Source organism: Anomaloglossus baeobatrachus, chromosome 5 (genome assembly GCF_048569485.1).
Source record: "Anomaloglossus baeobatrachus isolate aAnoBae1 chromosome 5, aAnoBae1.hap1, whole genome shotgun sequence".
In the NCBI taxonomy this organism is placed as follows: domain Eukaryota; kingdom Metazoa; phylum Chordata; class Amphibia; order Anura; family Aromobatidae; genus Anomaloglossus; species Anomaloglossus baeobatrachus.
The window spans coordinates 577870985-577886313 of NC_134357.1; the positions used below are offsets into that span (position 1 = coordinate 577870985).

Below are 15329 nucleotides of genomic sequence, written 5' to 3' on the forward strand. Positions count from 1 at the left end.
AGAGGGAGGAGATCACCACCATCTTTGTGGAGCTCACCGCGTATGCTGCACTTTCCCCCTGTCACCCGCCGGGATGTGTGAGTACCACTACCCTTCCCATACCTCCCCTCTCCCCGCCGCTACCCTCCCCCCAGCTCTCGCCACCACCCTTCTGCCCCCCCGCCACTACCCCCGTCCCCACCGCTACCCTGCTCTTGTGTGCTCACCTCGGGCCTCCGCTCCTCAGCTCAGCAGAGCACAATATCCTGAGGAGCATGGATATAGCAGAGCATGGAATACATCAGAGCACATAATACAGCAGAGCGCGGTATATTAAGGACTGCGGTATACTGAGGAGCACAATATACGCGGATGGGCATGCGTGCAGCAGAGCATTGCGGGAGTGCGTGAAGCAGAGCGCTGCATACGGCAGAGTATTGCGGTCAGGCATGCGTACGGCACAGCATTGCGGTCGAGCGTGAGTGCAACAGAGCATTGCGGGCATGCTGGCGTGTGACACAGCATTGCGGGCAGACTGGCGTGCGGCAGAGCATTGCAAGCAGGCTGGCGTACGGCAGAGCATTGCAAGCAGGCTGGCGTGCGGCAGAGCATTGCAAGCAGGCTGGCGTGCGGCAGAGCATTGCGGGCAGGTGGGCGTGTGGCAGAGCATTGCGGGCAGGTGGGCGTGTGGCAGAGCATTGCGGGCAGGCGGCAAAGCATTGCGGGCGCGCTGCAGAGTAGTGTGGCCGGCGGGCGTGCGGCAGAGCATTGCTGGTACGGGGCGTGCAGAGCGCTATGTGGGGAGCACTATGCAGCTGTACTTGGTGACACTTTAGATTAGACATTAGGATAATTTTGCAGTCACCAACACAATGGCTCCGCCCTGTGATCCTAATCTTCATCTTCCCTTATCTTTTTGGAAACACCCAGGGGGGGGGGGGGGAGGGAGGTGACATCAAACACAGGAGAGTAGATTCCACCCACTTTTACTGCAGTAGTTCTACAGTAGGATTACAGCAGCTGCTCCCCCTAGTGTTTAAGACCCGTTTCACACATCCGGCATTGCGCTGGATTGCCAGATCCGGCACACTCTAGTACAGTGTAATACAGTACAATGGCATCGCGGCAACCTCCAGTCACATGCTGTCATGTGACCGGAGCTTACCGCGATGCCATTGAACAGTATTAACACTGTACTGAAGTGTGACGGATCCGGCAAAGTGGCGAAATGCTGGATGTGTGAAATGGGCCTATTTACACGCATCGACATCGCTAATGATATGTCGTTGGGGGGAGGGGGTCACGGAATTCGTGACGCACATCCGGTCTCGTTAGCGACGTCGCTGCGTGTAACACCTAGCGAGTGAGCGTTAACGATCAAAAATACTCACCTAACCGTTGATCATTGACACGTCGTTCATTTTCATAATATCATTGGTCGTTGTGGACGCAGGTTGTTCGTCGTTCCGGAGGCAGCACACATCGCTACGCGTGACACCCCAGGAACGACGAACAACACCGTACCTGCGTCCTCCGTCAACGAGGTGGGAGTGTCGTTCATGCGGCTGCTCTCCGCGCCTCCGCTTCTATTGGCCGCCTGCCGTGTGACGTCGCTGTGACGCCGCACAAACTGCCCCCTTAGAAGAAAAGAGGCGGTTCGCCGGCCCCAGCAACGTCGCTAGGAAGGTAACTATGTGTGACGGGGACTAACGATATTGTGCACCACGGGCAGTGATTTGCCCGTGACATACAAACGACGGGGGCGGGTGCGATCGGCAGCGACATCGCTAGCGATGTTGCTGTGTGTAAATGGGCCTTAAGAGTGGGAAAATATCAAACTTTACATTTTTTTATATTTTGCTCAATTAAAAACAAATAATATTTAAACAAAACATTAAAAACATTAATACTTCACATTTTTTCAATTATTGAATTTCTTTTTTTTTTTGTCGACACCTTCCTTTTAAATATTCTAAATGTCCTATGTGTAACTCAGAGGCTGCAGATCTATTTCACATGTATTACGACTGCCCGGAAAGCGGGAATTTCACTGCTCATGGAATGGTGTCTGGTCATAAAAGGGAAGGAAGATTGGACCTTTGTAACAACCCGATCAGCACATTCAGCAGCACAGAAGGGAGAGCAGGAAGATTCATCAATAAAATGCCGAGATTCTAGGAGGTCACCAGCATCATTACCCTCCGCTTTCTTTTAGGGGTCCACCATACAGATTAGATTCTTCTTCCAATGAGTTTCTGAGTTGTCTGCACATTCTATGTACGCTGTCATTTGGCTTTACAGATTAGAGATCTGGGCAGCAAAGGGTCAATGTCTTCTAAATTTCAGAGGATAGGGTGGATCCTACCTGTAAGATCTGGCTGATACAGATCTCACTCCAACAGAAGAGCGTCCAATGCCCAAAATAATGGGGACAGTTTTGGGTGGAGGAGCATGTGGTGGTCTAGCAGCAGAATGGTGACCATTTGATATGGCCGGACTACAACCCTGATAAAGCAGCCACAGCCGGTGACTGAGAAGAATCTGTGACTTCTCTGCATTTAGTGATCACTACTCACCTGGGCGGTTATCTGTAGGAATCTCCTCTTTACTCCGCTCATCACCCCTCACATATGTCTCTGTAGTATTAATATGGGGCAGATCTTCACCCTGAAACAAATATTGTAAAAGTCACAGACAGATGGAGAAGTCCCATCTATGATCAGCTCTAATCCTGCCATCTCCACCGCTCTCATTACACAAGTATAACACATATAATACTGGAGGATAAAACAAGACTGAGCACAAGACCTTCACAGCCGTCTACACATCATAGGGGGATTTCATGGCACCTTCTCTCCATCTACCTGATGATCCTGAGGAACATCGGGGTCTTCTTGTTTCAAGTCCTGTGGGAGAAGAGGACGGGGACATCTCTCTGGTGTTGTCCGCTTACTGGATAGACCTGGAGGAGACACATACAGGGACTGAATTCATTCCTTACATACAGATAATTATAGGCCGTGTGTATTTAGTCCTGTCTATTACCTGGTGATGTGAGGGGCTGGGGAACCTCCATCATGACGTCCTTGTACAGATCTTTGTGTCCTTCTAAATACTCCCACTCCTCCATGGAGAAATAGACAGTGACGTCCTGACACCTTATAGGAACCTGACACATACAATGATACCGTCACCCCCGATCCCTTCATAGCGTTACTGTATAATGTCCCAGCATTCCCAGCAGTGTCACCTCTCCAGTCAGCAGCTCAATCATCTTGTAGGTGAGTTCTAGGATCTTCTGGTCATTGATGTCCTCATGTATCGGGGGGTGAGGTGGAGGCCCCGTGATTGGGCTCAGGGGTCTTCCCCATCCCTCAGACACAGGGGCCTGACAGCGCTCACTAGAGGTCTTCTTCACTACTGTGTAATCCTGGTTATGGAGAGACACAGTAATAAATCTCACTCCAGACATTTCCAGAGTCCTCACCTCTCCAGTTCTGTCCATCTGTTATTCCCATAGATAAGAATGGTGTAATGTGACGTCATCAGAATCTCTCACCTCTCCAGTAAGCCGGAAGAGGATCTCTAGGGTGAGGTGTAATATCCTCTCCGCCATCTTGTCCCTGTCCATATCCATCCTTCACGGGGCAATCAGGAGAATTCTCTTCTATAGAGCAATTGTTCTCCCCAGCATCTAATGTGTATGGAGCCTGAGGCCAGTAATGGGGAATCTCCACACACCTCCACCTGCAGAGCCGCACACTAGATATATAATACCCTGCACCTACCTCCACCTGCAGAGCCGCACACTAGATATATAATACCCTGCACCTACCTCCACCTGCAGAGCCGCACACTAGATATATAATACCCTGCACCTACCTCCACCTGCAGAGCCGCACACTGGATATATGGCTGCTCTGTGCTTCCAGGACCTGTGATGATGTCACATGGAGGGGAGGAGTCAGGGGTCACATGATCAGCTCCTCAGTGTATGCAGGACTCTACCTCCTCCTGCAGAGCCCACGGTTGAGCCTAGAATGTACAGGCTGTGGTCATGCCCAGGAAGTAGCCCGTACATTCTAGCTTCTTCACTACTGAAGCAGCTAGAATGTACAGGCTGCAGTCATGATCTGGAAGGAGCCTGTACATTCTAGCTGACTCACTACTGAAGACACTAGAATGTACAGGCTCCTTCCAGGTGTATATTACTGAGGATTTCAGATATACAGGCTCCTTCCCGGACCTTACTGCAGCCCGCACATTGTAATACACTCTTTACTGGAGAAACTAGAATGTACAGGCTCCTTCCAGGTGTATATTATTTTATTATTATTATTTATTATTATAGCGCCATTTATTCCATGGAGATTTACAAGTGGAAAGGGTATACATAAAAACAAGTGCAATAATCATGAACAATACAAGACACAGACTGGTACAGGAGGAGAGAGCACCCTGCCTGCGAGGGCTCACAGTCTAATTACTGAGGATTTCAGATATATGGGCTCCTTCCGGGTCCTGACTGCAGCCCGTACATTCTAGCTGACTCACTACTGAAGAAGCTAGAATGTACGGGCTCCTTCCTGGGCCTGACTGCAGCCTGTACATTCTAGCTAATTCACTACTGAAGACACTAGAATGTATGGGCTCCTTCCAGGTGGATATTATTGAGGATTTCAGATATATAGGCTCCTTCCAGGTCCTGACTGCAGCCTGTACATTCCAGCTAATTCACTACTGAATACACTAGAATGTATGTGCTCCTTCCAGGTACAGCTGTGCTCAAAATAATAATGTGTTTAAAAACATGAGTTAAGGCCAAAATTGTTATAATAGTTTTTATTTCCATGCATTGGGAATGTTGCACACTGTTTTCTAAATCAAAACATGCCGAGAAATGTATAGATTGTTTAACTACTTTACAGAAAATTTAAAAAAAAATGAACATTGGCTGTTAAAAAAAAATACCAGTGTGTTAAAATATATCCCTTAAATATATTTTTCTTCAAATACGTGATAAGGCGCATGAAAGACGAACTTCAAAAAATGTAAAAATAAAGATGTATTTTATATTTAGTAAAAGGTTTGCCAAAAAAAAAAGTTACAGTTCAGTTACAGAAAGGAAAAAAAATAGTATTCTTTCTTAGCTTACGTAAAGAGTTCAATAATAGTCCAATTCTTACAAAATCAATAGAAATCTTTATTCATCTTTCCTTGGTTCCTGAATGGTTAGGCAAACCTTAGATACTGTAGGCCTGACAGCATGTGTTAATTCATCTTGGATGGGTTGGATGGATTCTGGCTCAGCTTCGACATGTGCAAGGGTGACCCCCCCCTCCTCCTATGTGTCATGTTATATATGCAGCTGTCCAAACCATATAGGGTTATTCTGCTGAGCACATGATGTCACTCACTAGCAGCCTCCAAAGAGCCTATATATATATATATATATATATATATATATATATATATATATAATGACTATGTCAGCAACTATCTATATTCAATACAGACACCTAAATATTAATTTAAGTACTGTTATCAATAAGCTATGCCCTCCAATATAGACAGGACTGTTATCATATATAATATGTCCCATTATAAAGTGTTTGATAACTAGATGTATTAATTTTAATGTTTTTACACAGTGTCTGCATTTGTCTTTACATTCTCAAAATCTATCTTTTTATTAAGGATTTAGCATTCCTGTGAATCATTAACGTAATATTTAGCCACATAACCATTTTTTTAGAACTGCTTCACATCTATGTTGCATAGTCACCAAATTCTGATGTGGCGCCCCTGCGGCTTCAGGCACCACAATGTACTGCACTTCACTTAAGGTCCAGTATTCATCATGGATACGGAGGAGTTTGTCGCCAGTAACAACCACCATCACATTCAACCAACACATATACACGGGAGTACTGCCACTGGGACCGGACTAGGGTAGGTGCTGGGGTGGCCATAGCGAGGTATGGGACCTCATGCCCACTAGTTCTGGGACCTGGGAGTCAAGGCAACCACAGTGGAAGCGAGGAGCCATCCAACTCACAATAGGCAGTCAGCACCAGACACTGTCCGTGTAAGGTCACACTCAGAAGCAGACAAGCCAAGAAGCAAAGACACGAAGAGACAGGGGCCCGTGGTCTGGAGTTGGAGGCTCAACCTGGGTTCTTAGGAAAGAAGGGGAATTCCAGGGTATGCGGGGAGTGCGGATGGAACCCGTGACCCGCTCCACGGACCAGGAGTTGAGGTGGAGGGAAAACATCTAAAGGTGACGCACAGAAGGAAACACCGGCCTCATCCTCCGAAGTATCCGGGATCGGCTGAAGCCCATTACAGCGTAGCCCGGTGCTCCAAAAGCGGTGTGCTACTAGAGAGAAAAGGCCTTGAACTGCTTTATCTGTGTCATCCATTTTCTGCTGGAACTTCCAGTATCACGCTCCTGCATCGACGGATTACTACCGCCATCCTCCTCCCTGGGACATAGCTCTGCCTGTGGAGAGCTGTACCATCTGAGCTGCGTAGTCATCCACCCCAGAAGAGAGAAGCAATCCCGCAGCGGTGGCTAATAACTGTCCTCACACCACAGGTGGCTTCACAAACTACTACTCCCATAATCCCCTTCCCAAAGCTTTATTGACACCGCCGGGCGAGGCCACCGCGGCGTCGCAGGAGAAGAACCGTAGCCTGGTGACGAGTAAGCACCCAACCCCACGGGTGCGTCACTGGCACCTGTCAACTCTTTTTGCAGCCCAGAATGCTTTGACTACATCCCATAATTTATTTCCATTTGTTGGCTTTGCCTCAGAAACACCATTTTTGATGTCACCCCACAAGTGTTCTATTGGATCATGGGCTCATTCAGACGACCATTCCGTTTGTCCTGCTCAGTTCCTTTTTTTGCGGACCTACTGACAAGACTATCTTTTCAATGTGTTTTGTGTAGGATCGAATGCCATATAGAAGCACTTCTGTGTGCCATCAGTTCGATAAAAATACACATCGGTGTCCGTATGTCCGTTCCATTACTATGGAATATGTCCAATTCTGTTCCACAAATGTGGACCGTGACACAACACAAGTCAATGGGTCTGCAAAATCCCCGTAAGATACACGGAAGTACTTCTGTGTGGCTTCCGTCTATCGGTGCCCCTGCAGTCTGTCTCATACTCCCCCGCCAGCCCTGCAGCGGCTCACAGCAGTATGCAAGCAGTTGAGGGGATGATAAGCACTGCCGTCTCAAGGTTAGCAAAGTTCATTACCTGTACTGATGAAGTCCGTTGAACTTGTGACGTCAGCGCTCATCACTGAGTTCCATGCTCGCAGCCATATCACCTCAAGTCTCATGAGCGGCCCGAGGCTGTGAGTACCGGTGGGATCACAGGCTGCTCGCCATACTTTGCGTGCCAACGCTGCAGTCATTGAACTCAGTTACGAGCTCTAACATCAGAACTTCAGCGCAGTTCATCACTGCAGCTAATTAACTGAGCTAACCTCACAACGTCGGCGCTTGCCATGGCTGCAGAGCAGTGGGTTCTTCTGTTTAACAAGGCGGAAGTGGAGCCTGGAGAGCTACCGGTTCCACCGCTGCGCGACATCTCTACGGCTGTTGGGGCCGCAAGAGTGCACCTGAAGCCAGAGCCAGCTAGGGAGCCGAGGCCGGACGCTGACGCCCCCTACTGGGAGCGAGCACCACTTTAGCCGATTGTCAACAAGCAGCCCCTGGATATTGTGGCTCTGGACCATGTCAAATTGACCCCCAGCAGGAGTGGATAAACGTATGCACTCACGATAGTCGACCATTGCTCACGGTTCTTGGTGGTGGTACCCGTTAAAGATTTGACTGCCAGCACTGCATTCCAGGCACACTTCTGTAGGCCGCATGGGTACCCCGATCGAGTCCTTAAGGATCAAGGCCTTACATTCAAGGCTAAAATCTTCAGGAGTTCTGCAGTCTGTACGGGTGCAAAAAGATACGCACCACACCCTATCATGCGCAGACGAATGGGATGTGTGAGAAGATGAACCACCTAGTGATCAATCTGTTGAAAACCCTTCCTCTTGAGCAGCGGAACCAGTGGCCTGAAAAACTACCAGACCTTGTGGACATCTATAACAACATCCCGGTGGGATCCACGAAAAGTACCCCAGTTTATCTGATGTGTTATGATCCGGAACCATGGAAGACCTCCACAAATCATTGGCAAAAGGTGACAAGAGCATTGGCAACTAATCTGTCCGCCATCCCCTTACTAACCATCACAACTAGAAGTAGCCGAGGTGTGAACTAACATCCTGTGCACCGCGAACCCAGCCGGAGAACTAACCATCCTAAAGGTAGGAAAGATGAATAACTCTCTGCCTCAGAAAATAGACAAGAATAGCTAGCCCCCCACACTCAAAGACTGCGGTGATATAGGAAAAACACAATACACAGGTAGATGACAGGATAAGCAAAAGGTGAGACCCCCGCTGACTAAAATAGGAAAGGACAGGAAAGGGACCGATGGTGGCCAGTTAAAAACCCTGCAAAATACCAACTTCCTGATAGTACAAAAAGGCCCTCAGATCGCACGATCTGAACTCCGTCCTATACCAGGTGCCCTTGTCATACCAATGAACAGAAAACAAGAATCATAACAAAGTCAACAAGCCACAAACACATGGACCCAAAGGAGCTATACTCCACACAGAACTGCAGGGAGTTCCTCAACAATCCACTAAGGGGGAAAATCCCTGCAAGCAAATAAACTGAAACCAACCACAGCAAATGACAAACCCAGATAAACAAAAGAACCAGACAATAAATAAAGAGCAAGCACTTATCTGGAGAAGATGTGGTGTAGAGCAGGATTAAGCAGGCTGGAGATACCAAGAACAACTGACATCTGGCAACAGCCTGCAATCAGACCAGGATTTAAATAAGCAGAGAGTTAGCAAAGGAAACACCCACTGCACAACACACCTGGTCCAAGTCCAAACCATTCCTGGCCACCAGAGGGAGCCTCCCAGCAGCCAAAACATAACTAACATTCACAACACTGATGAGAGCTAGACCTGGAAGACTTCCCGTGGACTTGGAGATGGAGGTCGAATTACCCGAAACCCACGTGCCCGTAGCGGATTGGGACTCGCATCGCCAGATCCAGTACAAACAGATTCAGAAGTCTGTTGACAAGAGTTTGAATCAAACCCGGGAACGGCAAGAAAGAAACTTTAACAAGCAAGCAAAAGGAACCACCTTCGCCCGTGGTGAGATTGTATTAAAAAGGAACAGAAAGCTGCACAAACTAAATGATCAGTGGAAAAAGGAGCCATATGTGGTAGAGCCATCCAACTTTGATAACCAGAAGACCTGCCTAATCAGCAAGGATCAAGGAAGGACCACATCTACAGTATCCCGAGACCATCTGAAGAAGTGCCCAGATCCCTTAAGGGTGGCAGATGAACCTCAGCCTCAAGTGGTGGAAGGAAAGAAGAGGATTATCCGTACCATCCTAGGTGACTTTCCGGAAGATTGGCCTATGCAGAATGGAGCAGCAGTAGTCCCTGTGTTAACATTCCCACAACCCGTGGAAAAACTAGAACAGGAAAGGCTTACTGACACTGCACTTACTCCAGCACCTAGAGTAGCGCCTGTACCCTTGCCATGCACACGTAGGGTCCTACCAGCTACACCCAACACTGAGGGTGAGGAACCTGTAGAGGAGTATTGTCGTGCCACCAGGGGGGGGATGAGGGTCTAGAGTTGAGGAGGTCAACCCGTGCTAACTTTGGTCAGCCCCAACGGAGGTATCGTGAAGAATGCTAGAGGTACCAGTAATGTTTAATGTTGTAACAGAAATTGCTAGGTATCGGTGTTTTGTTATTTTACTAAGTTGTTTTATTTTTCATGTAGAGATTTTTAGAAAATGAGTGTGTCTAATCAACAGGGTCTAAATGAAAAGAGTGAAAGTTACCTGATTTGCGAGAAGATTGGCTATAATGTGTACAACCGGTACATGAACTTCGTTAATTATATATAGTAAAAATGGACCACGGTCACAGGACTGGTTGTGACCAACATGAACTTGTGTTTTTGTAAATAGTTGCACCGCCTGTGCCCACCAGAGTCGTCTATTACAACGCCCGTGACCTTAACCTGGTCACGGACCCACAATAGGTTTGCAGGGGGTCAGGTTGTTTGGTTGGCGAGTTAATGGGATTCGGGACATTGGGACTGGACTGTTGCAGGAAGAGGCTGCAACGGGGCAGGTTGAGCCTCCTCTACTACTGAAACCGGTAGCGTTCCACCGTTGGAGAGATTAACTCACAAAGTTTCCTGTAACGTTTAAGTAACCAGCCTCCCTAATAAGGGATGTATTGTGTAAATAAAAATGTTTATTTTTTCTACTTCAGTTTAAAAAAATAAATAATAAACCTCTGATGTACTGTAGCTCGGGGACGAGCTACGTTTAACCAAGGGGGAATGTGACGCCCTGGCCAATCAGGTCGTCACAGGGTATTGTGCAATCTGCCCTTCTGTGCAATATCTACCTCCTCCTTGGTTATGGGTCCCTAACCAATGGTGTTGCCAAAACCAGCTAATCAAAATCCTAGGAACACTCTGCACCACACCCACCAGTGGACAGCAAAACAAGGGGCACAGTATTGTCGTGGAGGACAGTCGGCGGTCTTTTACCATTACTGGGCTGGGACCAGAGCACAACTGTGTACGTGGACCCTAGGTCAGGGAGTAACTTCAGGCAACCTGACAATTCACCCAACGAGAACGGAGCCTTCAAGATCCGCTCTCCACCTGCTCCAAAATTGGGGTACTAGCGCAACGAGGGGGATAGGACTTTCCACTAAAACGGTCCAGGAAATCCCAAGCGTGAACTGCGAGAACAAGCTCCCTAAGTTAGTCACACTGGGGAGCGGGACCAGATTAGTTTCAAGCTATAGGGGCCAACTAGAAGAGAACAAGGTACCAATGGAAAGGTCACAGATCATCAGGCAACACCAGCAGAAACAGGACCCAAACGTGCTCCCCCTCAGCGGCATCCAGAACTTTGGTTTACTTAGTTGTCGGTGTCAGCTTTATGGCCTGAGTGAGTACGCAAGTGACCCCTACCTCCCCAATGGCACATCCCGCCACCATCACAGAGTCCCGGGCATTCCCCCTACCCGTGGAGGGTTTAAATACCTGGCTGCCCACTCCATCACCACCGGGTACTCCCAGCTGCAGTGGTGGTACTCCACCTTACCACACACCACGGGTGGCGTCACGAACTTTAAATACACCATTGCTTGTAAATACCTCCTTTATTCGATCAGCCGTGCGACCCCCAGGTCCGGACGCCCTCGTGCCACCGCGGATCCGAGCAGCCCGGCTGCTGACGTGGGGGCGGCTCAGTCTCCATCTGCCTCATTATAGTGAATTTTCAGTCAGGGGTTCTGTCTGAAGCCCGTGTTTCAGAGATTTTCACGGATTCTCCTGCTTAAGAGCTCAGCTCTGAGTTCAGGATAAATGTGTGCCGAGCCCTTTTGCGATCTTCAGGAGGAACAATGAACAAATCCACAGGTGGTCAATAATTTCTTCATTTAGTTTTTACACAGTTCATTGTGCGGTATGCATGATTAGACGTTGCAATTACACCAGTTTCGGATTTATATTGTGCGTCTTTAGATTTGGGTGAGAACCCCTTTTCTTAAACAAAAAAAACCAACCTTTTTGCATCAAACTATTTTGAGAGCTTTCATTTTTCTTTATGTCTATTAAAAGAGTCATCTAAGTGCTGTTTTCTGAAGCACTAGTTTACATTTTTATTGTTAACATTTACATGCACATACCATTTTTTTAATTGCTTTATATTAAGATTTTTAGTAGGCAGAATGAACAAAAAAAAGAAAAAAACCAAAACATTAATTCAGGACTTTCACACCGTTCCGCGTGTGTTACAAGTGAGAAGATGGCTTTATTCTCATGATTAAAGGGATACCGGATTTGTATTGTTTTTGGTGATTTCGCACAATAAAATATACTAATATAAAAATAATTATTTTGTTATATTCTATGAGCTGTATATTTAGTATTTTTCTCATGATAGAGTTGTTTGGCATCTTTATTTTTGCAGGACAATTACATTTCTAGGATACCTTTTAATGCTGAAGGGGTTACCGTATTTTTCGCTTTATAAGACGCACTTTTGTTCCCCCAAATTTTGGGGGAAAGTAGGGGGTGCGTCTTATAAACCGAATATACGGATTATATACTGCGGGGTCCAGGGGAGGTGGGGCCGCTCTGGAGCGGTGCTGGGGGGGCTGGTGGAGGCTGGTATAGGCTTGTGAAGCTGCGGGCGGCAGCGTTTGATCTCCTGCACCCGCTCATATAATATGCACAGCCGCTGTCCACCCCTGTGGTGCTGAAACTGCACCGCGGCGATGGGCTGGGGGACCTGCGCATATTATATCTGCCCGTGCTTCCCTTTGATCACACATGCCCCCTCCCCCTGTGTTAGCTATGGCAGTGTGCCAGCCATAGGGGCCGTGTGCCAGCCATAGGGGACATGTTGCATCCCTGGGGGACGTATGCCAGCACAAAGGGGCTATATTCAATATAAGGTGGCCATATCCAGATTAAGGGGGCTAATTTTAGGATGGGGGGCTATGAGGGACATATACTCTATATGATTTGTTAGACAGACACTGGCATTAAAAGACGGACCCCATTTATTAAAAAAAATTCTCTATTCCTTCACCAAATTCGGGGGTGAACACATGAACAACCCATGTGTGCCTTGAATCATGGCACACGGAGGGACATATGTATTATTTTACACGTCGGTGAAAAACGTCTGTTTTTCACCGACGTGTGAAACAGTCCTTAGGTCGGTGTCACTTGCGATTGCCTTGTGTGTATCTCGTGGTGCATCACCCGTCACAGACTCGCACTCTCCTCACAGGAGCGGGTCGGTTGCATGTATCTCTATGCAGCTCAGACACTCCTGTGAGGAAAGTGTGAGTCCGTGAAGGGTGATGCACCGCGAGACTCGCTCGAGATACACACGAGGCAATCGCAAACGTGACACTGGCCTTAAGGATATTTTCCTCCATGCAGCTTTTGCAAGTGAATATCATTGTTACAAAAGTATTTTTCTTGTCCAAGTAATGTTCTTATTTACACAGATGCATCATAAACTTTTCCTGCATATGCATGTAATTAAAATGTACATTTCAATATGGAAACTGACCAATGTTATAACTACATACTGAAGATGTGTTAAAAGGGGAAAAAAAAAACAAAAACAAAAACATTTCCATCACTCATCGAAATTTAGTAATTTTACTTTGAAAAATAAATTTGGCATAAACATTCACAGAAATATTTAAATAAAATGAACAGATTTAAATACAAACAACAGGACTAAATATTGTACAAATACAACTTTATTATAGTTTATCACAAATTAAACTTTTGTACAAAAATACATTTTTAAACTGTAGACTTTACTGTTTTGTTTCTTATTTCTGATGCATTTAAAACTTACTTCAACTTCAGATATTAATGACACAAAAACAGAATCTCTTTTTAAAATAAACTTTTTTCATGAAGAGTGAAACTTTATAACCCCCCCCCTCCAAAATTCATTACAAAGCAATAGAGCAACAATCTCAGGATAAAGGCAACTGAATGGATAAAAATATGTACAGCCCCCCATGTAGGACGCGTCATCCACACAAAGCAAGGAGTACGGCAATTCCATCATCAATTCTGCAGCAGATCTGTGTCAAAACCTGAAAAAAAAGAAATTAAAATGATTAGAAGTGCATTTAATTAATTGTGTAATTATGGGTTTCTGGTGACTGCAGGGTAGCAAGAAAGGAAAAAAGTTGTATTATGAAGCAACTTATAACCCAAAATTGAATTTAACCCCCAAAAAATCCTCTGAAATCTCTTTTGAATGCAGCAGCCAGCATCATAGCTCACTCAAAACGCTAAACCGATGCCTCTACCCTGTGCCAGCTGTTGCCCATCCAGAGTACAATCTAAAGTTCTCTCTCAACCACAAAGCAATCCACAGATCTGCACCACCTACATCCCCTCCCCATCTGTTCATCACCTACCCGTCCTCTCCACAGATCTGCAGCACCCTACATCCCTTCCCCATCTCTGTCTATCACCTACCCGTCCTCTCCATAGTTCTGCACCGCCCTACATCATCTACTTGTCCTCTCCACAGTTCTTCACCACCCTACATCTCCTACCCCATCTCTGTCTCCCCTTCCCCTCCTCCCCACAGTGCTGCACCACCCTACATCTCATCCTAAGGGGTACACGGTCCTGGGCCTGGATTAACTGGGGAAGTATCCCAGGTGTAGTAGCTGGGACCCGGTTCCGTGACCCTGGGGGGGGGGGGTCGCTTTTAAAAAAGGAGGTATTTACAGGGAGTAAAAATAATAGTTTGTTGTGACGCCACATGCGGGTTGCAGCCTTAGAGAGGGAGCCGCCGCTGCACAGTCTCACTGTGGCTGATGATAATGGCAGCTGCAAGTAGGGCCTGGCCCCAGGGGGTAGACGATGGAAAATACTTGTAAGTCCGCCAGTGACGCCGGGGTGTAGAAAGAAGGTAGACCACACAGAGAGGGGTTGCAGTGTAATTGGTGGGGTTTTTTTTGAGAGGGGGAATGTGTCTTAAAGTCACCAAAATACGGTAATTGCTTAACAAATAGTAAAAGTAAAAAAAGTACAATAGTCAATATCACATATCATAAAAGGGCACAAATTATTGTGAATCTGTCTGACTGTTTCAGGCACCATCCTCTTTCACTAAACTTCTTGTACATTTCAGAAAAAAAATTCAAAAGTCACAAAATGTTTGAACAACTAAGGTGTGTTACACAAAATGTGTGACTTTTAGGGGCACTTTGCACACTGCGACATCGCAGGTGCGATGTCGGTGGGGTCAAATTGAAAATGACGCACTTCCGGCATCGCATGCGACATCGCAGTGTGTAAAGGCTGGATGATACGATTAACGAGCGCAAAAGCGTCGTAATCGTATCATCGGTACAGCGTCGGCGTAATCCATAATTACGCTGCCGCAATGGTCCGATGTTGTTCCTCGCTCCTGCGGCAGCACACATCGCTGTGTGTGAAGTCGCAGGAGCGAGGAACGTCTCCTACCGGCCTCACTGCGGCTTCCATAGGATATGCGGAAGGAAGGAGGTGGGCAGGATGTTTACATCCTGCTCATCTCCGCCCCTCCGCTCTGATTGGCCGCCTGCCGTGTGACGTCGCAGTGACGCCGCACGACCCACCCCCTTAACAAGGAGGCGGGTCGCCGGCCACAGGGACGTCG

General features: G+C 47.1%; 1 protein-coding gene across 1 annotated transcript in view; it reads right to left on the reverse strand.

The window, feature by feature from the left end:
• LOC142312442 (uncharacterized) overlaps nt 1–3803 on the reverse strand; it is a 208219-nt gene extending 204416 nt beyond the window's left edge. Inside the window, 5 exon segments of the mRNA XM_075351384.1 lie at nt 2556–2646; nt 2844–2941; nt 3025–3148; nt 3230–3409; nt 3539–3803. Of these exon segments, the coding sequence (XP_075207499.1) occupies nt 2556–2646; nt 2844–2941; nt 3025–3148; nt 3230–3409; nt 3539–3616 (571 nt within the window). The 5' untranslated portion in view covers nt 3617–3803.
• Nucleotides 3804–15329: the final 11526 nt, after the last annotated feature.